The sequence below is a fragment of the Lathamus discolor genome, chromosome 19 (assembly GCF_037157495.1).
Source record: "Lathamus discolor isolate bLatDis1 chromosome 19, bLatDis1.hap1, whole genome shotgun sequence".
Classification (NCBI taxonomy): Eukaryota; Metazoa; Chordata; class Aves; order Psittaciformes; family Psittacidae; genus Lathamus; species Lathamus discolor.
Genome location: NC_088902.1, coordinates 5,628,630 through 5,653,699, shown reverse-complemented (window position 1 = coordinate 5,653,699; position 25,070 = coordinate 5,628,630). Strand labels below are relative to the sequence as shown.

Genomic DNA, 25,070 nt, shown 5'->3' with positions numbered 1-25,070 from the left:
AAGCAAAGAGACAATTTTACATGGATGTTTCCAGATGTGATGGGTACAAGAATGTGGGGACCATCTCCAGGAGGGCTCCTGGGGTGCTTCAGATCACTTGATAGAACAGGGGAGCCTTGAGTCAGCCCTGAGCACATGATCTGGCTGTGGCCGAGGATTACAAGAGCTGTTTTGATCAGGGGAAAACGTCTGTTTTTAGCACAGGCAGCAATTAAAATAGCTCATGGATCTAAACGCCTCGGGGAGCTGTCATAGAGGGAGGTAGAAAATCCATCTCACGGTCTCCTGTGCAGCCAGAGATGAGCCTGGAGGAAGCAGAGGAGAAGACAGCTTGAGGTTCAGCGGGTGATAAAGGACAACCTGAGACGGGATCTCGAGATGGCTGAGGAGGATCTCCGGGGTTTGAGCACCCCTTTCTCACTCTCCTTTTCGGGCAGTGGCTTTCTTGCCCTGTACCAGGTTGGGGTGGTTCAGTCCCTCCTGGAGCTGGCTCCCGAACTCCTCAAATCCGCTTGCAAGGTCTATGGATCATCTGCCGGCTCGCTCATCGCCGCGGCCGTGGTGTGCGGCATTGGCCTCGGTAAGGCAGTGATTGTCCAGGTTTCCTTGTTTTGGGGGGTTTATTCCAGAATAGAAACAGAGAAGCCTTAAAACAGCAGCAGCAGTGGGGACATGATCCTGGTGGGACTCATGCCACTCATAAGGCATAAAAGAAACCTGCATATGTTGCCACTTTAGCAGAAACCCTGGAGCAATTTTGGGTGGTGCAAGCTGAAAAAGCTGGTTATTGCTGTCTGAATGTTATCTGTCTCAGATGGTCAGGCAGATACTGCATGGGTAAATCTGGATGCATCTGCATTTTATTGCTTCATTTCCCTGCTCCTGCTGAAGGAGCAGATCTTTTCCTCTGCTATGATGTCTAAGGAGTGCTGAGAAGTGTTCCTAGACAAGTGCATATGGCTGTGATGGGTGGGCATCATACACTCATGGACTGGTTTGTGTCAGGAGGGACCTTAAAGCTCCTCCAGGTCCAACCCCTGCCACGGGCAGGGACCCCTTCCACTGGAGCAGCTTGCTCCAAGCCCCTGTGTGCAACCTGGGCTTGAGCACTGCCAGGGATGGGGCAGCCACAGCTTCTCTGGACAACCATGTAAAGCCCCTGTGTCCCCTATGTATCAGGTCCCTTGGCATCCTTAGCTACAAAAGGACACACGTGGTAGTCAAACAGGTATCTATAGAGCTGAAAGCCTTGTCTGCACGTTGCTTTGTGTTATCCCACTCAACCTTCTCAGCACAAGGGAAGATGAGGCATGATTCCTGTTTCTCTATAGCCAAGCACCTTTCCCCTGGGATTAAAGATCAAGGGCTCATCAGAAGGACATTAGATGAGCTCTTAGGCAGAAGCTGTTCCCTGTGAGGGTGCTGAGGCGCTGGCACAGGGTGCCCAGAGAAGCTGTGGCTGCCCCATCCCTGGCAGTGCTCAAGGCCAGGTTGGACACAGGGGCTTGGAGCAAGCTGCTCCAGTGGAAGGGGTCCCTGCCTGTGGCAGGGGTTGGAGCTGGGTGATCTTAAGGTTCCATCCAACCCAAACCATTTCATGATCCTGTGATTCTATGACATGCCCAGGGAACAGCAGCGCTCGGTCCAGCCTGGGGCTGAGGTTTCTCTTATTGCTGCAAAAGAGGTTTTATTCTGAATTTCTTCAGACAATGTAGGAACAGCCCCCCCCAGTCATTAAGTTCTAGAATTAATTCAGAGCAGTTAATCCACTTTTAATAATCACATTCTCCCATATTTCCAATTAGTGTCCATGTGTAAACAAGTGCACACAAGACTTAAGTCTTTGAAAGCTGATCCAAGCCCTGTGTCAAGCAATGGGGACATTTAGGGGTTTAGGGTCCAAATAACGATGGAGGAAGCAGAGAGGAAACAACCAGTTCCTGGAACCTCTGCTGGAGCCCAAATAAATCAGAACTTTGGCAAATGTATTTAGACAAAGCAGAAAAGAACCTTTCTGCGTATATGAACCCGTCTACAAATTAGCAGGGGCCCCAAAGCTTTCCTCTCTGATTCCTCATCCCGGTGTAACTGGATGGTGCTGGGGTCTCCACCAGGTATGACTCAGTCTGGTAACTGCTCTCTCTGTGGGCACTGGTGCTGAAATGGGCGTCTGCTTCACTGGGGGTGGTGGCACCATCTACTTGGAGGTGCTGAGATGATCTTGTGCCGAAAATATCTTCCCCAGGAGAAGAAAAGACCTTTTGTTCAGTGGTGACTCTGGTTTGGTTTCTAATAGGGAAAATGAGTGTGGCACAAAGTCCGTCAAATTCCCATTGAGAGGATGGGGGAAAAGAGGGTTAAAGGTACGTTTGGCTCCTGATGGGGTGTTCCATAGGGTGGCTGTGGTCGTGTGCACCGCAGCCCAAGTTAAGTGGCTCTCAGCTCTCTGAGCCAGGCTGTCCCCTGCCACCCCACAGCTCATCTCCTGCTTGTCACCAGCAAGCTGCTGCAGGCAGGGATGGTCACGGCGTTACATGCCAGGGTCATTCCACCCAGCCTGAGTCAAAGCCCTGTCCAGAGCCAAAGCCCCCAAAGCTGGGGTGAGCTCTCACCTCCTGCCCACCAGCCTGGGGGCAGTTTTCCCAGTTCCAGGACGCAGGGCACCAGGCAGTGCCCGGTGGGTGCATCACCCACCTGCGGTGTCTCTGGCTCTTTCAGTACCCTGATGACCCCGTGTAAACCCACCGTGCAGTAATCATCACCCCACATGGCCTGACCATCCGCTCAGATGTTTATAACCCCTCTTAATACCTGTGGTGCTCCAGCTGACTTGAGGACACTCCATCTAATCTGTCTGTCTGTGCTTTTAAAGCAGCCTCACGAGACAGACTGAACACCTTTGCCCCTACAAAGACAAGCCCACGGCTTTGTGCCATGGCCACCCAGGTGTAAGAATGGCTCTTTGCAGCACTGCAGAGCCTGATGAGGTTTCTTCTGCAAGAGTTTAACTGCCCAGCATGGGACACTCACAGAATCCCAGCCTGGTTTGGGTTGAAGGGACCTTAAAGCTCCTCCAGCTCCAACCCCTGCCACGGGCAGGGACCCCTTCCACTGGAGCAGCTTGCTCCAAGCCCCTGTGTCCAACCTGGCCTTGAGCACTGCCAGGGATGGGGCAGCCACAGCTTCTCTGGGCACCCTGTGCCAGCGCCTCAGCACCCTCACAGGGAACAGCTTCTGCCTTAGATCCAACCTGAACTTCCCCTGTTCCACTTTGAACCCATCACCCCTTGTCCTGTTGCTACAGTTCCCCCAAATGAGTTCCCCAGGGCCAGGCTGGCCACCGTCTTTGCTGCACCCCTCTTCCCCCCATCATGATGCAGCCTCTCAAACTGGTGTCTCCTGAGCTCTTGGCCATGGCTCTGCAGCTCTGCTCCTTTAATCCAGCTTCTGGGATGTGCAGACACAGGTAATGACTGTTAACACTGGCTGGGAGGTCACCAGTGGTGTGCCCCTTGTCCTCACCTTTGGGTTGTCCCAGCTGCCCATGTGAAGCCCACTGTGGAGCCTGGCACTGCCACGTGGAGGTGGAAGGCAGGAATGTGTTGTGCACCTACCTCTTCCCTGGCCTCTTTGGAGCCTTTCCTTAATCCCTGGCCAGGCTCTTCTTGAGCAACCACCTCTGGTGCAGATGGAATTTCACCACTGAGGCTGTGCTCAGTAATACATTGCTCTCTGAGGACAACCTCCCCTTTCTCTTCTCCACAATGTCGTCCTTGTAGCAGCAGTATTATGCAAAAGGCTCTATTTGTGGGGAGTGTTAAAAATAGGATAAAATTCACAACTGCTTGGGCAGCAGATCCTAACTTTCTCTCTATCTTTCCCTCCCACCTCTGTGTTAGATGACCTAAAGGAATTTTTCTTTGCCATGGCAAAGGAGGCCAGGGAAACCATCCTGGGCCCCCTCTCTCCCAAGTGCAGTTTGCTGGCAAATATCAAGGCTGTTCTGCAGAGGATGCTACCAGAGAACTCCTACCAACTGGCTTCGGGGCGGCTGCACATCTCCCTCACGCGGGTGGTGGATGGCCAGAATGTCATGGCCTCGGAGTTCAGCTCGAAAGAGGAGCTCATCCAGGTAAAGGGACCTTCCTTGGGTACTGTAGGAAGATCTCTACCTACTGCTTAGGGTGGAGGTACTTAAACATCCAAGATGGGAAGGTACCAGGGTGTCATGGTCGCACCACAGTGAGCCCCATGAGGCTTGAAGGGAGGGTTGAAGATGCTGTTATGTCCAGAAAGCAGGTTTATTCCCAGCTTCAAAAAGCTGCTGCTGTGTTGGCCAGCTCTAGGAAGTGCCAATGAGTCTTTGCAGAGCTGTTAATACTAACATGACCTCTCAGCTTTCTGGACAGGTCTTTCCTCAGGGAAGTCCTTTGGCAGTGATTTTCCTCCTTGCCTCAGCACTTCCCTGGGAGGAAAAGCTGGACAAAGTGTCTGTGGTGCCAAACAAGCAGCAGATTAACCAGTAAATGAGCTGCTGGAGAAAAAAACCCCAGAGTAAATCCCTAACAGACCATGAAGTCGTGGACTTGTTCATCCCAGGGAGACAGTAGAGGATGGCAAGTCCCTGGATCCCTTCCAAGCTCAGGATCGGAGCGTCCCAATGAGTAGGAAGTCAAGTAAGGGATCTAGGAGACCGGCGTGGTTAAACAAGGAGCTGCTGGGCAAACTCAAGTGGAAAAGGAGAATCTATGGATTATGGAAGGAGGGGCTGGCCGCTTGGGAGGAATATAGGACAGTTGTTAGAGGATGTAGGGAGGCAATTAGGACAGCTAAGGCCTCCTTGGAACTCAATCTTGCTAGTCGGGTTAAAGACAATAGAAAGGGCTTCTTCAAATACATAGCAAATAAAACTAAAACAAGAGGCAATATAGGCCCACTGCTGAACGAAGTGGGTACCCTGGAGACAGAGGATATAAAGAAGGCAGAGGTGCTGAATGCCTTCTTTGCCTCTGTCTTTACTCCTGCAGACTCTCCCCGAGGGCCCCGGATTTCTATAGCCCCAGAAGGAGTCAGGACAAAGGAGGAGTTTGCTTTGGTAGATGAGGATTGGGTTAGGGATCAGCTATGCAATCTGGACATCTGTAAATCGATGGGTCCGGATGGAATGCACCCACGGGTGCTGAGGGAGCTGGCGGAGGTCATTGCTAGGCCACTTTCCATCATCTTTGGTAAGTCGTGGGAAACGGGCGAGGTGCCTGAGGATTGGCGCATGGCAAAGGTCACACCAATCTATAAGAAGGGCAAGAAGGAGGACCCGGGTAATTATAGACCGGTCAGCCTTACCTCCATCCCTGGAAAGATGATGGAACAACTTATTCTTGACTCCATCACTAGGCATATCAAGGATGAGGGGGTCATTAAGAACAGCCAACATGGTTTTATGAGGGGGAAGTCATGTATGACCAACCTTATAGCCTTCTATGAGGAAGTGACTAGGTGGAGGGATGATGGTAGAGTGGTAGATGTGGTTTTTCTTGATTTCAGTAAGGCATTTGATACTGTCTCCCACAGCATCCTCATAGATAAGCTAAGGAAGTGTGGGCTTGACGATCAAGTAGTGAGGTGGATCGAGAACTGGTTGAAAGGAAGAAGGCAGAGAGTTGTGGTCAATGGCGCAGAATCTAGCTGGAGGTCTGTGACTAGTGGAGTTCCTCAGGGGTCGGTGCTGGGACCGGTGCTGTTTAATATTTTCATCAATGACCTGGATGAGGGAACTGAGTGCACCCTCAGCAAGTTTGCTGATGACACAAAACTGGGAGGAGTGGCTGACACACCAGAGGACTGTGCTGCCATTCAGCGAGACCTGGACAGGCTGGAGAGTTGGGCGGGGAGAAACTTGATGAAATTTAACAAGGGCAAGTGTAGAGTCTTGCATCTGGGGAAGAACAACCCCATGTACCAGTACAGGTTGGGGGTTGACCTGCTGGAAAGTAGCGAAGGGGAAAGGGACCTGGGGGTCCTGGTGGATAGGAGGATGACCATGAGCCAGCAATGTGCTCTTGTGGCCAAGAAGGCAAATGGCATCTTAGGGTGCATTAGAAAGGGAGTGGTTAGTAGGTCAAGAGAGGTTCTCCTCCCCCTCTACTCAGCCTTGGTGAGGCCGCATCTGGAATATTGCGTCCAGTTCTGGGCCCCTCTGTTCAAGAAGGACAGGGAATTGCTTGAAGGAGTCCAGCGCAGAGCCACAAAGATGATTAAGGGAGTGGAACATCTCCCTTATGAGGAGAGGCTGAGGGAGCTGGGTCTCTTTAGCTTGCAAAAGAGGAGACTGAGGGGTGACCTCATCAATGTTTACAAATATGTAAAGGGTAGGTGTCAGGATGATGGAGCTAGGCTTTTTTCAGTGATATCCAGTGATAGGACAAGGGGCAATGGGTGTAAACTGGAGCATAGGAAGTTCCACGTTAACATCAGGAAGAACTTCTTTACTGTAAGAGTGACAGAGCACTGGAACAGGTTGCCCAGGGGGGTTGTGGAGTCTCCTACACTGGAGATATTCAAGGCCCGCCTGGACAAGTTCCTGTGTGATGTACTGTAGGTTACCCTGCTCTTGCAGGGGGGTTGGACTAGATGATCTTTCGAGGTCCCTTCCAACCCTTGGGATTCTGTGTGATTCTGTGATATGTTGGAGTTCACCCTCTGGTGCCTGCCCTACATCAACCCAGGAGCATAGGATGCTTATTCCCAGGTCATGAGATTGGTAGAAAATGGCTGTGAACGGCCCAGCAGTGGCTTTATCATGGACAAATCCCAGCAGAATGAAAATGCGCTGAGAAGGTGTCTTGGTACTGTCCAAAACCCCTCAAACATGAAAAATGACCCCAAAGCTTCACCTTGCCGCTGTCAAAGTGCACTTTTGGACGGTGATATATAAATTATACATCTGTAATGTTGCTGGCAGCTCAAAACATGACAAACTGAAGCGCTTTGCCCTTCTCAAGAGGGGTGTTTCCTCTTCATTGACACCTTTCTTCTTGACACAGTCAAGTGCTAAATCCAGGTGGCACCGACAGCCAGGTCAAGCCTGGTTTTGTGGGCATCATGTCAACAGCTTTTGTCCAGGACAACTCTGACAGGACCATTTACTTCTGCAACCCCTCTCATCCCCCAGGCTCTCCTCTGCAGCTGCTTTCTTCCCATCTACTGTGGCTTCATCCCTCCATCCTACCGAGGTGTGGTGAGTGCTATTTCATGTAAAACTTATTGTCTCAGCAGTATATTCTTGGGTTTAACTTTACGTTCCCTTGAGCAGAGAGGGATATATCAGCCTAGGATGCTGCTTAGTTAATGGATGATGATAGAGCCTTCTAGCCTGTTCTTCATCCCATCCTGATGATAGCTGGGTGGAATATTAAATTCAGGAGCCCAACTGCTTGAGCTCAGGACTTGAAATCTATATGACACTCTAAATTCAGTGATGTTTGAGTTGGCCAATGACTGCCAAAACAACTTCACAAAGCTTTGTGAATCAAAATAACTGTATTTCTGTTCTAACAATTGCTGTGGATCACAGCGTCTGGTCGAGGAGCCACTGGGTGCCATAGGCAGGGCAGCAGAAGGAGCTGGCAGAGGCCAAGGTGAAGAGCAAGGGGTAGGAAGAGATGCATTTGCAGGTGGGAAGAGAGAGGACATGCTGGGACCGGCTTGTGGCAGGAGGTGTTGCCTTTGCCTACTTTCCTCTCAGTGACACTGCCCTCACTCACACACCATAGCCACCCCCAGAGCAAACCCTCCTCTGCTCTTCCCCCCTCAGCGATACGTGGATGGAGGATTCACTGGTCTGCAGCCTGTTTCCAGCTTGGAAGAACCTGTGATCACCGTGTCCCCATTCACAGGAGAGCTCGATATCTGCCCGAGGGATTGTCCTGCCATCTTCTTCTGCTTCCAGATCTTCAATGGCAGCATTCAGATCTCGATAGAAAACCTCTGCAGGATTAGCTATGCTCTCTTTCCACCCAGCACCATGGTAAGCCAGCAGCTTTGTTTTGGTTAAAACAAACTGATACTGGACTTGCCTTCCCAAGCTTTGAGGTTCAGCTCCATCTCCATCAGTAGTCAATCAGATCTCACATGGAGGGTGCAGTACCTATTGGTTTTGCAGTGCATTTATTTGGTGGGCACTGCTGATGGGTGGCCAAACTGGAATGGGGTCCACCCTGGTTTAATAACTTGCAAAGGACTACAGCTTTGGTTATTGGAAGCCAGCCTGTGGTTGTTGCTTTCCAAACGGGCCACCCCAACCCTCCACAGCTGGGCAGATCCTGTCAGTGCCTGGAAGGAAAGCTCTTTAGTGACCTCAAGTGTTTCTCCTTGCAGGTCTTGAATGACATCTTCTCCCAAGGGTACCAGGACACTGCCCTTTTCCTGTACAGGAACAGTAAGTGATAGCCAGGACCTGAAGGCTGGCCTAGACACACAACACACATGCAAACCCCATCCCTCTCTTTTGTGTCCCACAGATGCCTTTGGCTTTAACTACTGCAATGGGAATTTCCGCTTTGCCAGCTCATGTGGGAAGAATGACTTTGCCCCATCCAAAAGGACATGCACTGGCCTATGCAAAATGGAAACACAGTGCCCAGCTCCTTGCTTCTTGCCAGGTAGAAGATTTGGGGTGCTCATCCTGGGTTTCGGGGCCTCTGAGGGCTGCTGCAATCTTTGAGAGGTGCAGTATTACCTTAAAGACATTACTGAGTTTGTTATTATAGGAAATATTCCTGTATCTGCCGTAGCTGCTCTTATAAAGAAGCTTTGTAAGAGCAGCTCAAGCTGGATTCAAGCCTGGGCTTCAGTACCTACAGGCTGAGATGCAGCAAGAGTTGCTGGACAAGAGGAATTATTGCATTTACTGGGCTATTTCTAGTTCCTGGTCTTTATTTACTTCTCTGTTGTCATCCATGGGTACAGGCTTGGGTATGTGGAGGAAGGAGCATCTCTCTGGACTTCAGGATCCGTTGTCAAAGGTCCTGTTACAACCTTACAGGCTTCCAGCCTTCTTCAGGAAGGGGTAAGAACATCTTGATAGAGGCATTGAAGCTGAAAGTGATACAGGAACCAGGGGTTGTGGCTTCAGCAGTGCTGAGATAGCTGCGGGGACACAGTGCAGGGTTAGCATGAGGCAGCCAGCATCCCTTGGATTGGAGCATGCAATGGACTGCAGCATCTTTCAGATGGTGGAAACACATGGGGCAGCCTCTGGGACAGTGTGGGCTGATGGTGAATCCCTTGTTTTCTAAGGACCAAGGCACATCTGCTGCATCAACATGCTTAGCAGCATCCCCTTACTCCACAGGAGGGTTTGGTATTCCTTGAAGGCAAGCTCTCAGGGGGTATGGCTAACAGGAACACCACAGGATTGCTTGGGTATGAAAAGGAGCATCACAACGTGCATTTGCCAGTAACACCCTCCGCTGGTGGCTGCATTGAGTGGTCATCAAACTCAGCCTGTTTACTTTGGGTTTGCAGGCTGGGGAAGCTGTGGGGGCTGCTGGATGGTATCAGCTCCATGGTAAAATGGTTCCAGAAGCTCTTCCAAACCGTGGTGCCTGGTTTGTCCAAGAAAGCCACAGCCAAGAGGTGAGGTGCTCAGGGGATGCAGACCCTCAGCAGGGAGAGCAGGGAAACCCTGGGGAACCTCAGCCATGGGTCACTGATGCTGAGTGTGACTAAAAACTCCAAATCCTGGCTATCCCATATTAAAAGTAGCTATTTCCCCTATCCCTCTGATATTATTTAGTGATATCTCAAAGGAACCATAAACCAGCTTAGTGCCACTTCCCTACAGCAATGTGTTCCTGTTCCAAAGCATTTATCTGCTGGGCTCTGTCCTAGCAGGACATCAGGCATGTTCACCAAGAGCCTGAGTGATGTTTCAGCACTAAACTCTCAAGGATTTAAGGCATTTAACTTGCCACACAGATAACTTTAAACCATACCTCCCCAAAACCTGCTTGCAAGTTACTTCACATGCAGCTGGTGAGGAGGCTTGCACAGGATGATTTCACCCAGTGACACAACTCCTCAGCTAGGGAAAACGCCCTTTGGTATCCAACATCCCTGGGACTACTTCTTCCTGTTGGTTCATCCACCAGCACCCAACTAACCGCCAGCTTGTTCCCTTAGGCAACCAGCCTGGATGGGCCCTGGGGGGCTCTGATGCGGTGGTTCTGCTGCCCTGGGAAGCGGTGGGTGACTCCGGAGCTCATTCCACACAGCAGCTTGGATCGTTACGGAGTTTTGGGGAGTGTGGTGTTGGTTTTCTTTTTCCACCGGGGGAAATCGGCTGATTCCATTCCCAGTGCTGCTGCCACAGTCTCCCTGCCCAGGCCTGACTTGTTTTGTCATGATGACTGGAGGAAAAGCACCGCAGCGCTGCATCTGCGGCCCAACCACAGCTTGTGCAGGGCAGACTGAGCATCCTCACCTGCATGTGTGTACAGCCCAGCCACCAGCTTCACCAGCCACCTCAGCTGCTGCTCACCAGCAGCATCCCTCCCCCTGCTTTCATGCAGATTACAGGACAGGCATTTGCAGGAAATGTCCCATTTCAAGTGATTTCCTCCCACTCCAAAACTTGCAGAGAAGCAGAAAACAGAGGGAGGGAGACGCTTTAGGGAGCATCACACTGGCAGGAACTATTTTTTGCCCAGTTCCCCGAAGTTATTTTACCAATTACCTATTCTTGAGCTTCATACACCCTTGGAGGTTGGCTGCTCCTGCTTGGGGGAGGTAGGCACACATTTGGACCCCTCTGAATGTGCAGCTGTGGAGAAGGATGGAGAAGCATCAAGATTAACCTCCCCTTACTTCAAAGCAGCGCAGTCTCGCAGAGTTCATCTCCTGCTGCACCAGGAGAGCTGACATTTTACACATACATTAGTTCTTTTCACACAACTTTCTGTAACTTGCTGCTACAAACAGTATGATCCAGGCAAACACACCTCATATTGCTGGTCTGCATGGAGAATGAATTGGCACCACTGCTTTGCCCATGAATTGGCATCACTCTTCCTCATTCCAAATACACTTTATACATCAGTAGCTAATGGATTGGCTTTATCCCAATTGAATCTTTTTGTTGGTTCCCCATGGGCAACGAACAGTGCACAACAGCACAAGCTGTTGATTTGAATGAGCAGCTTGTTTCACTGCACAAAGGGAAGTGAAACAGGGAAGTTTCATCCAAAGTGCTCTGGAGACTGCAGGCGTGAATGTGGGGAATTGCCGAAGGTTATGTTGGTGTTAACACATTCAGAGTTAATGATGAATACTCAGCAAAAGATTAATACAGCATGTTCTGCTATCTCTGACTGAAATCAATGACCTGGGAATATTTGCTCTGCAATGAGCTTGCTGAAAGAAATCTGGATGCTTGTTTTGCATTGGGTCCATGAAAACCTGCTCCTGCCTCCCTTCCTGGAAGTCCTGGCTGGATTTGCCTCTCTCAAGCTCTGCAGGCAAAGCTGGGCTGCTCAAAACCAGGCTGTGAACTGCCAGAGATCAAACCAGAGGGGGCACAGAGACACCCCCTGCTCCCTGGGCAGGAGAGGGGCCAGGCAGCCCATCATCTGCTTTTGCTCATACTGCAAAATGCTTTTCCTCCTAGGCAGACCCCCTGCTTCTGCAACCACCCCTCTGCCAGGCCCCTGGTCTTCCTAGCCAGCACCATCACCCCCAGGCAGGACACAACCATTTCAGTCAGCCGCAGGCAGTTCCACAATCCCTGTTCAAGTCATTAAATCCCAGCCTGGTTTGGGTTGAAGGGGCCTTAAAGCTCCTCCAGCTCCAACCCCTGCCACGGGCAGGGACCCCTTCCACTGGAGCAGCTTGCTCCAAGCCCCTGTGTCCAACCTGGCCTTGAGCACTGCCAGGGATGGGGCAGCCACAGCTTCTCTGGGCACCCTGTGCCAGCGCCTCAGCACCCTCACAGGGAACAGCTTCTGCCTAAGAGCTCATCTCAGTCTCCCCTCGGGCAGGTTCAAGCCATTCCCCTTGGCCTGTCCCTACAGGCCCTTGTCCCAAGCCCCTCTCCAGGTTTCCTGCAGCCCCTTTAAGCACTGGAGCTGCTCTAAGGTCTCCTCTTAAGGAGCCTTCTCTTCCACAGGCTAAACCAGCCCAGCTCTCGCAGCCTGAGCCCCACTGGTGTGCAGGCTCTGCTACAGCAGTAACTCTTTGGAGATGTTCTCACCTATTCAGGAAGACTTGTGTGACTTATTCACAGGTTTACACCTTTGATTATTTGGTAACATCAATGCTATTCTAGTATAGTGCAGACAAACAGCAAACCAGCCTTTTCCTGGCCTGGATCATCACGGTTTTACCTTCCCAGAACTGAAAAATCTGATGTGCTTCTCCACTGGAGACCAGGAGCCCTGACTTAACCTTTGCTTGCTCTCTGGGCAAACAAAGGAGTCTCAATTCCTTCCACAGGTGACCTTAGGTTGGTGAAAAACGTTGCAGCCAAGCTGCAAACCAGCGACTGAGACTCCTGATAGCCCAGAGCCTGCCCAGCCTCCGAAGGAACCTGGTTTCTGCTGTGTTGCTTTCAAAAGCTCCATGCAGTTCAGACTGATGAAGCCTTTAAAACCAAGCCTGAGAGCAAACCACAGCCTAAGACTGTGCCCTGCATTTCTAGTGTGGGTCCCATAGAGTTGTCTGTTCTCAATGGAAATATCTTCTTTGCTTTCATTTTATGTATTTCAAGCTTTTATGTCTAGATCTGGAGTTGTACTAGTCCTGTTCTTTCTCCTTGATGTTCCTTATTTGGTGTGGTCCTCCTAGGTATAGCACAACAGCATTTGGGTCTTTTTTCACCTTTTGTTTATGGGGCAACATTTTAAAGCATCACCATGTTGGAAAAACTCTTTTCCTGAGTTCACAAATTCTGAAATGCTGGAAGACTGAAAAAGAAACTAAATAATAAAATGGAAAGAAATGCTGTACTCCGCACAGGCTGCTCTGCGTGCTCCTAGTAACAAGACAAACTGGAATCTAAAGTGCTGAGGGCTCACCGGGTTTCCGTGTCACAGCTGAAATGGGAGAGGGCATTATTTTGCAGAGGATTGCAGAAAATGAGAAGTTTGGGATTTAAACCTGCCTCACGTTGCTTAAGAATGACACAGGTAGAGGTCAGCCTGCAGCTCGAATGAGCTTTTCTTGCCCTTTGGTGTTTACATGAGGCTGCACATCGAGCTACTCAGTAGAAACCCAGCTCTGAGCATTGAGACACTGCTCCTTCCCTCACCCTTAACGAAATCATGTGTAGGTAGAACCTGTTCCTACCTTACATGGTAAAGAAAAGTCTTTCTTCATAGAAAGAGCTGCTTCTCCAAAGAGCCCTTCTAACCTGGCCACACTCTAAGTCCTCAGTCCACCCAAAACAAGCTCAACATGAGGCTTTACTAATGACCAATGACCCAAGAGGGGACCCTCTCACATTCCTCATGTTCTCATTACTGGAGCCTGCAAAACCCCATCCAGCCTCTTTTGTCAGTGAGAGCCCTGGGCAAGTGTCATTTAGCCAATGAAAACCAATGGGATAAAGAAGTGCTGGTCCTCTACCTTTCTGATGGTGGAGGTGGTGGGGGCCTTCCTCTTCCACTTCATCTGCTGCCCGGCTGGTCCCTGGGCTCTCTTCTGTGTCATCCTCAGGGTCTGTGGCTCTGGAGTGAAGTACTCTTGTTCCTGGCTTCCAGTGCAAGGTCTCTTCACCTTTCTGACACGATTCGTTGGTGAATGGAAGCATAAAGTCCTCATCAAGGTAATTGATACCGAATTCATCTGGTGGGAAAATAACCCAGCTCTCACTGCTTGTTGCTCAACTACTAGGTCTCCAGCAATGGAAAGCATTGATCAGTTTGACCAGGGTGTACTGGAAAACAGGGGGACTGATGCCCACAGTGCATGGCTGATCTGAGTTGGGTTTCTGGGTCAGGAGTCACCAAACATTGGTGCTTTGTGCACCAGTAGGTTATCAGCCTAACATCACATGGGGCACCTGAACCTATGCTTCTCTCTAGGTCCTGGGGACCTGCATTCCCTGCAAAGCTCTATCATACCAAGAGTGGAAGAGAAGAGGGGACCTAACACCATCAGAGGGGAAGGGGTGAACAGGGAGCTACAGGAGGTGCAGCATAGAGGACGGGACTCAAGGGTATCCTGGCAATGCCAGGGATGCTGGGATCTCTCTGCCCTGGTCACCCTAGGTGCACTGGCAGCATCTCTTACCTTCTGTCAGCAAACCAATACTGAGAAGCACCCGACCTGCCTGCTCCTCACTCCCAAGCACTTACTCAGTCTTTTTAGGTAGGAGGCTGTGTCCTGGTAGCCACAGGCATAATACTGGTCCAGAACCTGCAAGGGTGAGGTGGCAGTCAGGGCAGATGGGCCAGCTATAGGGGTTTTATGGCTCTGGGGACCTGTAGAAGCAGCTCACTTGTTGTGTAGGACAGTAGAAAATATACAGAAAACGGCTGAAGTTTCTATTGGAGATCTGTAAAACACTATCAGAGAACTGGAAGGTGAGGAAGGCGGTGGAGCAGTCTTTGGGACAGATGTCGTATTCACCAGCAAAGGCAGACACAGTGATGGTTGCCCGGGACACGAAGTTCGAGCGCCACATCCCGATTTCCCCGTCCACATAGCGCTAGGAGAGAAAACAAGGAACCCTGAGCCTTCCTCCTTCTAGGGAGAAGAGTGATGTGCTAGAGCATAGAATCCCAGACTGGTTTGGGTTGGAAGGGACCTTAAAGCTCAACCAGTTCCAACCCCTGCCACGGGCAGGGACCCCTTCCACTGGAGCAGCTTGTTCCAAGCCCCTGTGTCCAACCTGGCCTTGAGCACTGCCAGGGATGGGGCAGCCACAGCTTCCCTGGGCACCCTGTGCCAGCGCCTCAGCACCCTCACAGGGAACAGCTTCTGCCTTAGATCCAACCTGAACTTCCCCTGTTTCATTCTGAACCCATCACCCCTTGTCCTGTCACTCCAGTCCCTGATGAAGAGTCCCTCTCCAGCATCCTTGTAGCCCCCTTCAGACACTGGAAGCTGCTCTGAGGTCTCCACGCAGCTTCTCTTCTCCAGGCTGAGCAGCCCCAATGTTCTCAGCCTGGCTCCATACAGGAGGTGCTCCAGCCCCTGAGCATCCTCTTGGCCTCCTCTGGACTTGCTCCAACAGCTCCATGTCCTTCTTATGCTGAGCACACGAGAACTGCACACAGTGCTGCAGGTGGGGTCTCACGACAGTGCGTTAAAGGGGCAGAATCCCCTCCCTGCCCTGCTGCTCATGCCCTGGGGATGCAGCCCAGCACGCAGGGGGTTCTGGGCTGTGAGCAAACACTGAAGTTCAGTTTCTCATCAGCCAACACCCCCAAGTCCTTCTCCACATGTGCATCATTTGGGGTTTCTTCTCCACCTAGGCCCAAACTCGACCGAAGCACTGGGGCTACAGAGATCCCCTTCCAGGCACCAGCCCTCACCACTGACCCACAAGATCCAGGTCTACACCACCACCTCCTCCTTTCCAGCAATAGAATTAGTGTTCAATGAAACTGGTGGAAAATGCAGCAGAAAGGAGTTGAGATGAGGATAAGTAGTTCTGTGAGCAGGTCAGTTCTGCACTGAGGTCACATTGTGGAGCACCTGAGTTCACTTCTTCCCTCTGCAGACACTGTGTGAACACAGCACTAAGCAACTTCGGTGGTAAACACAGCTACAGACGTGCTTGATTCCACCACTGGACAAAGGACATGGTCTAGATCGGCCCTTGGCCTGATAGTGTCTCCAAACCATAAGGCTACTCACCACCCCACGGTACATAGGAGGTAAAAGTCCAAAATAGAAAGGGATGAAGCAGCTGCAAAGCAGGACCTGTGGGTGAGACAGAAAGCACAGAGGTGTAAAGGGTGAGTGTCAGGATGATGGAGCTAGGTTTTTTTCAGTGATGTCCAGTGAGAGGACAAGGGGCAATGGGTGTAAACTGGAGCATAGGAGGTTCCATGTGAACATCAGGAAAAACTTTTTTACTGTGAGAGTGACAGAGCATTGGAACAGGTTGCCCAGGGGGGTTGTGGAGTCTCCTGCATTGGAGATATTCAAGGCCCGCCTGGACAAGTACCTGTGTGATGTAATCTAGGTTTTGTGATGTACTCTAGGCTTTTGCAGTGGGGTTGGACTGGATGATCTTTTAAGGTCCCTTCCAACCCTTGGGATTCTGTGATTCTGTGAGCAGAAGGCCATGAAAACCTGTTGCCTTTGGGATGGTTCCTTTGGGAATGGTGGCACATGTGTTCCTTTGGGAATGGCGGCACAGCTGGGTTATCTGGCACCACTAACTATTGCGGACCAGACCATGTCTGATACCCACAACCGGGACTGGAGAAGGAGGCAGGTAACCTGTGGAATGGCTCATTGTGCTCTCTGCATACTCAGGCCCTGTAGATAATCGAAAGGGCTGATTTTTACAGTGGCTATGATTTCAGCTGCCCTCATGGGGTGGCTGTGGCTGCTCTCACCTGGATGAGTTCCTCCCTGGAGGCAAACTCTGACACCAGCACGCTCCTGCAGTCACGCATGCGGGTAACGATGACGTGCAGCCTCCCAGCCACGAGCTGGTGAGCGTTCGGGGGCAGGAGGTCATCTAAAATCTCCTTTACCATGTTAATGACTCTTCTTCCAAGATGAAAACCCCAGAAAGAGGTTTTCAAATCATTGTAGAAGCGCATCCTCATCTTTTCTAAAGCAAAGCAAAGCAGTCATTCCACAGACCTTATATTGTTATTTATGTACTTTCTGTGCTGCCCTTCCACCTGGCCAAGAGGTATTTTACCATTTAATGGGTTCAAATTTAAACAGGGGAAGTTCAGGTTGGCTCTTAGGCAGAAGCTCTTCCCTGTGAGGGTGCTGAGGCGCTGGCACAGGGTGCCCAGAGAAGCTGTGGCTGCCCCATCCCTGGCAGTGCTCAAGGCCAGGTTGGACACAGGGGCTTGGAGCAAGCTGCTCCAGTGGAAGGGGTCCCTGCCTGTGGCAGGGGTTGGAGCTGGAGGAGCTTTAAGGTCCCTTCCAACCCAAACCAGCCCGTGATTCTATGCTGGTGAATGCTCGTATAAAGCCCTTATTTCCGTTAGGACTGAAGTTCTCACGAATGGGCCAAGATTTTCCAAGGACCTTCAATACTACAGGAAGCAGAAGCATTTTCTCTCTTCCCATTTCTCTCCATTTCCTCCACAAGATATCTTAAAAGTTTTCTGGCAATATAGGAGAAGTTTGATGGGAATCTCAGTCATCTTTCTTCCTCTTGGCTCTGCATTTATGCCCCTTTATGTATTTTCTTTCCCCTCTGTGTTTTGGGAATCTACCAATAACTGCAAAAGCGTCATTAAGGAGGGCACTTCTGTTTCTTATATTAAATATGCTTACCATTAATTCAAACTAATAAGATGCACTGACTTATTTAATATCTCTATCCAGTCTATTTTCTCATGGGTTAATTTATCCATATTTCCCACTCTTAAAGAAGTAAATGAAGTGAAATTCTGAGGAATTCACCACATATAAAGGATAGTTAAAGAAAACCCAAGCCAGATCTTTTGCAGCTCCAAAGTTTCCAGACATTTGATCTCTTTAAACATAGAAGAACAAATGGAAGTGCAGAGTCCTTACCTAAATCACAGCCACACAACCCAAATGTAGCTATAAGTGATCCTGAAGAAGCCCCATATATCTTGGATGCAGATTCCAGCATGTTGGGTGACAATTCCTTCAAAGCAGCTAACACTCCAGTTTCATATACTAGCAAGGTACTACAGCCTCGAAACAGGATAGAGAAAGGTTTTCTCTCGTTTCCATTCCTCTTCATCCCCTCTGCTATCACCAAGCACTCAAGCCACAAGAAAGCTGCTGTCCATAACAGGTTTGGAAGGCTTTTTTCTATACTGTGCTGTGGCTTTTCCCACCCTGCTTCTGTTTCTGACCACACTCTTGCTGTCTTATATCTCTCTGATCTCTAAGTCACCCTTCCTCTGAAACAGTGGGCAGGAGGGGATGACGTGACACCTTAATTCCTAAGGCCACTCACTGAAATCAAATGACACCATTGCGATATGTTTCTAAGCTGTGCAGTGGGTAAAGGCTCCAGGCCATGTGGACATTCCACATCACACTGGAGTGTTGGGAAGCAGCCCAAGGGAGGTCAGCAAGGCCTCTGGAGTGAGTTCTCCAGAGCAAAAAGTTGCTTCTCCGTGCTGGTGGGTACCCAGTGGCACCCTGAGGTCCCAGCCTGTTTCCAGCCTCTTGGGAGGTAGGAATCAGTAAATATTCCCTGGGATACAAGAGTCTTGCATGATGCTGCTCAAAACTGTCTTGCCCCATTTGTACCAGGTTACCAAACCCCGTCCCAGGGAGTGGAGAAGGTGTTGGGGTTATTAAAAAAAACTCCAGCCAAGGTGTTTCACAATTTCAGGGTTGAGTTTGCTTACAAAAGAGTAAAAAACGAGAGTCCAGGTAACAACTTGTGGCTTAATCTGCCTCTTAAATGGCTGAGGTTGCAGTAGAGCAACAGGTCAATAAAGAAGTCAAGAGGTGGGAAAAGAAGTCAGATAAACACAGTGATCTATTGATTATCCAGCCAGAAACGCAAAGCCTTCTTAGGCTTGCAGCTAGGTGAGACATTGGGAAATCACTATAGGGCAAAGCTGCACTGAAAGCTGGGCAAGCACAAGCAGCTGTAACAGCAAGAACTTGGACATGGAAATCTACCCGGTGTCTTCAGCTAAAAAGGCTTCCAAACCCGCCTAGGAGATGCTTCTCTTCCTCTTGCAGGCAGTGCTGGGTGAGCTTTGTGTCTGGATGCAGTCCTGATCCAGGCAAGTTTTTCCGAGCACTGGTGTTAATCCAGCCCCAGTTGCACATGGGAGCAGTGAATGTCACCACCCTGCTCTACCCAGAAGCCAGGACACTAAGCTCCTTGCACAAACCTTGCATGAGCATTGCAGATCCCACTGCTGAACTGCAAGGGAGAAAAGAACAAAGAAAAATTAAGGACTCAAGAGAGGAGTCATAGAATCTGAGCCAGGTTTGTGCTGGCAGGGACCTTAAAGCTCCTCCAGCTCCAACCCCTGCCACGGGCAGGGACCCCTTCCACTGGAGCAGCTTGCTCCAAGCCCCTGTGTCCAACCTGGCCTTGAGCACTGCCAGGGATGGGGCAGCCACAGCTTCTCTGGGCACCCTGTGCCAGCGCCTCAGCACCCTCACAGGGAACAGCTTCTGCCTTAGATCTGACTTGAATCTCCCATGTTTAAGTTTATTCCACATCTTGTCAAGAGAACAAATGCCCTGGAAATAGTTTTCCATCTACTCTTTAGTGTAAGGAACACCCCAGTATTAACAGCATTGGAAATAGTTGATTCCAGAAGCTGCTCTGTTTTGTTTCTTGAATGCAAGGGAGATGTGGCATTTGAAATCCACTGGTGAGCCACACAAACGAAGCTCTTATGATTAAGGAAAACTTTGATGCCCAGCTCCAGGACAAGAGCAAAAAATAGAGCCAGCTTTGCAGAGGCAGCAGTGTTCCCACTGCTCAAGCCTCAGGTTCGAAGCCTCCTCCTCCCCTAAGTCAGCAGCATGGTAGGGAGCGAGAAACGTGACACAGTATTGCACTGCTGTCCAAACACAGCTGGACAACTGTATTACCCGAATTACAAACCAAACCCACAGATCAGGCCATGTCTTACTCTCAATCACATCTCTGTATTACTGAAGTAGCTTGTAAATCCGTTTGTTTTAACTTCTTACCCAATCTTGCAACACCAAGAAGTAAATAGTGTTTATAGTGGAAAAGCAAGTGTTCACCTGCTTACTCCACCATGAGCAGACACTGCCATCATTCCAGGTCTTTCAAACCCTTGGACTGTCTCTGATGTCTTCCAAACGGAGCAAGGGGTAAAGAAACCAGCAAACACAATAGCAAATCTGATTACACAGCCTTGGGTGGGCTTCGGATCAGTGAGGGGTACGCAGACCTCTGGGGCTTGGAATGTAGACAAAATGCAGGTGATTTGAATAGGAGTGGCCCAGATGGCAGAAATAAGAACTGAGAATTCCTGCTGTGGAAAGGCAGAGGCTGTTCCTTGTCCCCTCACTGTCCTGCACCAGAGTGAGACACAGATTGTGTGCATCCCTGCATGATGCCCCGAGTCCTAGGTCTGTTGTTTTATCACACCAAGTGCTCTCATGGCGTGTGTCGTGTCTCTATCAGGTCAAAACCAGGTGCTAGCAGAGGGACCCTGCTCATTTGTCCCTTGTTTCCTCATCCCAGTTTTGGGGACAAAGCCAAGCTTGGCCTTGAGCAAATTGACCATCCAGGGTAGGCCAGTCTGGAGCATCACTTCAGATGGAAAAATGAAACAAAGGAGCCCACGTGCATTCACACTATGACCGAAAAAGACAACAGGGCAACAACCCAAATAAAGAGGATTTTCCTCCTCTGGCATTAAAACGAACCAGAAGCCCACCCAGCAGCCAAGACACAGGCTGAGAGGTGCCAAGAGGTCGTCTTCACTCCCCACGGTGGCATATTGTAGTGTAGAGCTGACACCAGAGCAAAAGGTTTCTTTCACAGCTCTTCTGCAATGACAAAGCTATGACCTCAGGGCTGCAGTGTTCTGGGAGCCATCGGTGTTCCTAACCCACACAGGGCTTCTGATGTGTGAATCGTTTCAAGAGAGAGGCTTTGAAGAACTGCTTTCTGTGGGACAATGGCTCAACCACATGAAACGAGCAGTGGACGAGCTGGTACCGCTGTGCCTTGCAGGATTTAACCATCTGTAAGCTGTAGGTGGGTTGCTTCCCACACAGACTGTTGGATGTCCAGAGATATCATCTCCTGCAACTCAGACAACAGGGAAGGCCACATCCTGAATGTGTTTCACTCAGCCATGTCTAACCCAAATTCATTCACCCTAGAGAACAGTGTTGGGCCTCTCTAAGTGCATCACCCTGGGTGAGGAAGCTTTTAGCTAGGCAGGATGTTCGGGGCAAGAGGCAGAGCTCAGCAAGGGCTGAGCTCATCCAAACTGTGCTGAGTCACCTCCCAAAATTCCCCAACCCAGTTGTACTTGTCCTGGTGCCCAACACTGATCTAAAAGGCCTGTGACAGTGTAAGATCCCTGGCAAGGGCAAACCCTGTGCAGGACCAGGAAGAATTTTGAACCCTGATGTTGCTGATGCAAAAGGCACTTGGAAAATAGAAGTTACCAACTGCAAGAGGTGGAGCTGGAGAGGGCTCGGGGCTTGCCAGGAAAGCAAAGCTCTGGGAGAGGGACCTTTTGCAAAGGCCTGTAGGGTCAGGACAGGGGGAATGGCTTTAACCTGCCCGAGGGGAGACTGAGATAAGCTCTTAGGCAGAAGCTGTTCCCTGTGAGGGTGCTGAGGCGCTGGCACAGGGTGCCCAGAGAAGCTGTGGCTGCCCCATCCCTGGCAGTGCTCAAGGCCAGGTTGGACACAGGGGCTTGGAGCAAGCTGCTCCAGTGGAAGGGGTCCCTGCCTGTGGCAGGGGTTGGAGCTGGAGGAGCTTTGAAGTCCCTTCCAACCCAAACCAGTTTATGACTCTGTGATTCCCAGAACAGGGACAGACCACCCCTTGCTGTTAGGAGTCTATTTCCTCTCTCTCTGGCTCAGTAGGGGTTAGCCCAGGCTGTACCCTCTGTCACACATCCTGAAACAAAAGTGTGCAAGTTCTGTCAATGGCTTCACATTTACATTAGCAAGACCACCCCATCACCAAAGGGTACTCCTATAGTCTGTGTCCTGCTTCTTCTGATACAAACCTCATTGCCTCACTGTTTGTGATGCAACCTGTGCTGCAAACAGGGCCCAAATCAGGGAAACTGGGCATTCCCTGCTACAGCGGGAGGAAAACCCCAAAGGACTGGGAAGGGCCCGTGTGTCTAGAAATCACTGTCGAATTTCAAGGCAATGCTTTGGGTTGAAATCTTCTCATGTAAGAGTCTGATCCCCACATAAACCCAGCCTGTGTCTCTTTTCCACCTTCATGCAAGCTGAACATTGGGTTGTTTGTGCCTAACAGTCCATAAAGGGATGAATCACGGAGTTTCCTTGGCACCTCCCCAGCTCAGCACACTGAAACGGGAGCACAAATAAAGGTGGGGCTCTGACAATGGTCTGAGCTTGCCCACACGGAGGGGAAACGCTGTTTCTCCCAGCTTGGCAATGCATGATGTCCTCACCCCGCTCAAGCGATGCTGAGCCCACAGAGCCTGCTCTCACCTGCCTGCCCTCCTGCCACAGCACTGCTTTTAACAGCGTTGGTAAATGATCCACATTTTCGTCACTGATTTCACTGACAGCATTTGTTACACATAGTAAAGGAGTAATAATAATAAGAAAAAAGGATTAATGATCCATCCAAGACCTTACTTTATAAATCAGTATTTCTGTGACTTCGGCAGCTCCAGGATAAGCCCCAACATCCTTTTTTCTCCCTTATAACAGAAACGTGGCTCGAACCTTGAGCTGAACGTTTAGCATTAAAGAAACCTTTCCCCTGCTCATGTGACGGGCACCTCATGCAGGCACATGACGTGATGTCACTGTCTAGAGCAGCCAGATGAGCTGTCGCAGTGGTGATGAGCACCGCTGATTTCACAGGGGCCGGCAGCCACAGACGTGTGGTGCTGCAGACAAATGAACCTCTGCAGGGAGACTGGGCTTGTGCTATGGAGGCTTTCCTGCCCCTACCTGCACACACAGAGCTTTGGGGACAAGGAGATCTTCACCTCCAGCCTGAAGGGGTTGCGCAGGCGCTACTTTGGGGTAGCAGAAAGACATGAGAAGGACGTGGAGCTGTTGGAGCAAGTTCAGAGGAGGCCACGGAGATGCTGCGAGGGCTGGAGCAGCTCTGCTCTGGAGCCAGGCTGAGAGAGCTGGGCTGGGGCAGCCTGGAGAAGAGAAGGCTCCTGAAGGGGAGACCTGAGAGCAGCTCCAGTGCCTAAAGGGGCTGCAGGAAACCTGGAGAGGGGCTTGGGACAAGGGCCTGTAGGGACAGGCCAAGGGGAATGGCTTGAACCTGCCTGAGGGGAGACTGAGATGAGCTCTTGGGCAGAAGCTGTTCCCTGTGAGGGTGCTGAGGCGCTGGCACAGGGTGCCCAGAGAAGCTGTGGCTGCCCCATCCCTGGCAGTGCTCAAGGCCAGGCTGGACACAGGGCTTGGAGCAAGCTGCTCCAGTGGAAGGGGTCCCTGCCTATGGCAGGGGTTGGAGCTGGAGGAGCTTTAAGGTCCCTTCCGACCCAAACCATTTCCTACTTCTATGAACTATGTGACTGCTTCTTGTAGGGTTTGGGTGCTCTCCTATTTCTATTCTGGCCATTCAGCTTTAGCACCCAAAGCGATTTCAAGCTCACAGAGTAAAAGCCAGACTAAAGCAATGGTATAATGGGGAAGTCTAAGATCAGCTTTCCAGCCTTCCCAGGTATTAATTCTGATGGTGAGCCAAGAGGGGGCACAAAATTGCAAAATGGAATATATAAACCTTTAGAATCAGTTTCAAGTAATGTTAAGTTTGATGGCTTTGTAACAGTAGCAGTGGAAAATTACTGAGGTGCATGATACACAGAAAAAAACCCAACAGAGTACAGCTAGAGAACATAGAGAATTCTCGTATAAGATAAACCATTATAGCTGATGTGGTTTTAGGCTCTATAACCTTAGTACAAAATTAATATAAGAAAAACAGGCTAGAAGAACAGGACACAAGGATAAAGAGTATCTGGGAATGGCAGGTGTCTAGGATGGGCTGCAGTTAAACTAACTGATAAGTAGGACAGGAGGATTGTTATGTCTGTGGTGTTAACGAACCAATTGAGCTGGTATAAGCATCTACTGTGAGTGCTTCAAAGGCTGCCAGAAGTGATGAAGATTGTTGGAAGAAGTAAACGACCCTCAGAGACCACCGCCGCAATTTTGTATGCATACGGGGAACTTTCTGGGAAATAATGGAATCCATACGTAGCCTCATGAATATGTATGAATGACCAGGTACTATATAAGGATGGCTTGTGTAGCAATACGGGGACACACATTAGGAGGAGCTGTTCCCTGTGTCTCCCAGCGACGCAATAAAGAATACCTGCTTGTCAACTTGAAAACTTTGTTGGCAAGTTTGTTCCTGCAGCTTTCTCCGGATCAATGGTTAACATTTACTGAAAGGTATGGTAATAACCCTCCTAGTCATAAGGAAAGGAACTAATACCTTAGGTAAACAAAAATGGCTTTTCACTGTGGAAAATCAGCTACGCAATATATGAAACACTGATTTCTCCATAAGCTGACTGCTCCACGTTAGCACTGACCCAGAGAGGGCTGCATGTGCATATCTGAAAGAGCACAAGCCATTATCTCCCTCACAGGTGGCTGAGATCTGACACAGGAAGAGAGCACAAAGCAATCAGATGTCCATTCTGTGTAACCACCTCCTTGTGTAATCCTCTAGATGTTAAACAGATCATAAATCTGAATAGAAATAGTTTTACTATGTCCAACTTGGAGCAATACAGCTGAGTAACACCTCAGCATCTGGCTTTCCCTAGTCTCCGTGTCACTACTTTCATTCTATTGGTGGCAGTTAGGATAAATCAAACTTAAGAATTCCAACGGTACAGGTTAAAAAAAGAAACAGACTACTGTTCAAAAGAAATCCATTCAGCTGAGATAGTAAAGGATTTGCTGATACCCGTTTTAAGGTTTATTACAATGTGATTTTTAAGTTGTTACTAATGACCTACAATGCCTTTGCATGAGTGCACATACTATTTATAGCACAGGCAGCATTTAATTGCAGGTATGAAATGGATAATTGATGAGTAAGTAAGCACTAAAGTATAAAGTCACCATTTATCCTGGATTAAGCATCATGAACTCACTGGGAACAGTACAGCAAGATGGGTCTTAAGTATATAAATCTCTTAGAATTTGGTTTAATGCACTTTTCTGGATTGAAAAAC

General features: G+C 49.8%; 2 protein-coding genes across 2 annotated transcripts; one reads left to right on the top strand and one right to left on the bottom strand.

Annotated features, from left to right (window-relative positions):
- Positions 1–378: 378 nt before the first annotated feature.
- Positions 379–8,722, top strand: LOC136023832 (omega-hydroxyceramide transacylase-like). Its single transcript, XM_065698744.1, has 6 exons — positions 379–580; positions 3,900–4,132; positions 7,172–7,237; positions 7,814–8,026; positions 8,377–8,437; positions 8,520–8,722. Exons 1-6 carry the CDS (start codon positions 379–381, stop codon positions 8,720–8,722), a joined length of 978 nt encoding a protein of 325 aa, XP_065554816.1.
- Positions 8,498–17,998, bottom strand: LOC136023599 (omega-hydroxyceramide transacylase-like). The gene is made up of 8 exons (XM_065698192.1): positions 17,716–17,998; positions 16,569–16,789; positions 15,859–15,924; positions 14,495–14,704; positions 14,352–14,412; positions 13,621–13,839; positions 10,736–10,822; positions 8,498–9,147 (listed from the first exon to the last, which is right to left on the bottom strand). The coding sequence occupies exons 1-7, from the start codon at positions 17,909–17,911 to the stop codon at positions 10,749–10,751; spliced, it is 1,047 nt and encodes a 348-aa protein (XP_065554264.1). The 5' UTR covers positions 17,912–17,998; the 3' UTR covers positions 8,498–9,147; positions 10,736–10,748.
- Positions 17,999–25,070: the final 7,072 nt, after the last annotated feature.

Bases quoted from the DNA above. Each gene is read 5' to 3' on its own strand.
- LOC136023832 (XM_065698744.1), top strand. From the start codon at position 379: ATGGCTGAGGAGGATCTCCGGGGTTTGAGCACCCCTTTCTCACTCTCC. The intron at 581-3,899 runs GTAAGGCAGTGA...CCTCTGTGTTAG, and splicing joins GGTGTGCGGCATTGGCCTCG to ATGACCTAAAGGAATTTTTC. The intron at 8,438-8,519 runs GTAAGTGATAGC...TGTGTCCCACAG, and splicing joins CCTTTTCCTGTACAGGAACA to ATGCCTTTGGCTTTAACTAC.
- LOC136023599 (XM_065698192.1), bottom strand. From the start codon at position 17,911: ATGAAGAGGAATGGAAACGAGAGAAAACCTTTCTCTATCCTGTTTCGA. The intron at 14,413-14,494 runs GTGAGCTGCTTC...TCACCCTTGCAG, and splicing joins TCTACTGTCCTACACAACAA to GTTCTGGACCAGTATTATGC. The intron at 13,840-14,351 runs GTAAGTGCTTGG...TTTTCCCACCAG, and splicing joins CTCCTACCTAAAAAGACTGA to ATGAATTCGGTATCAATTAC.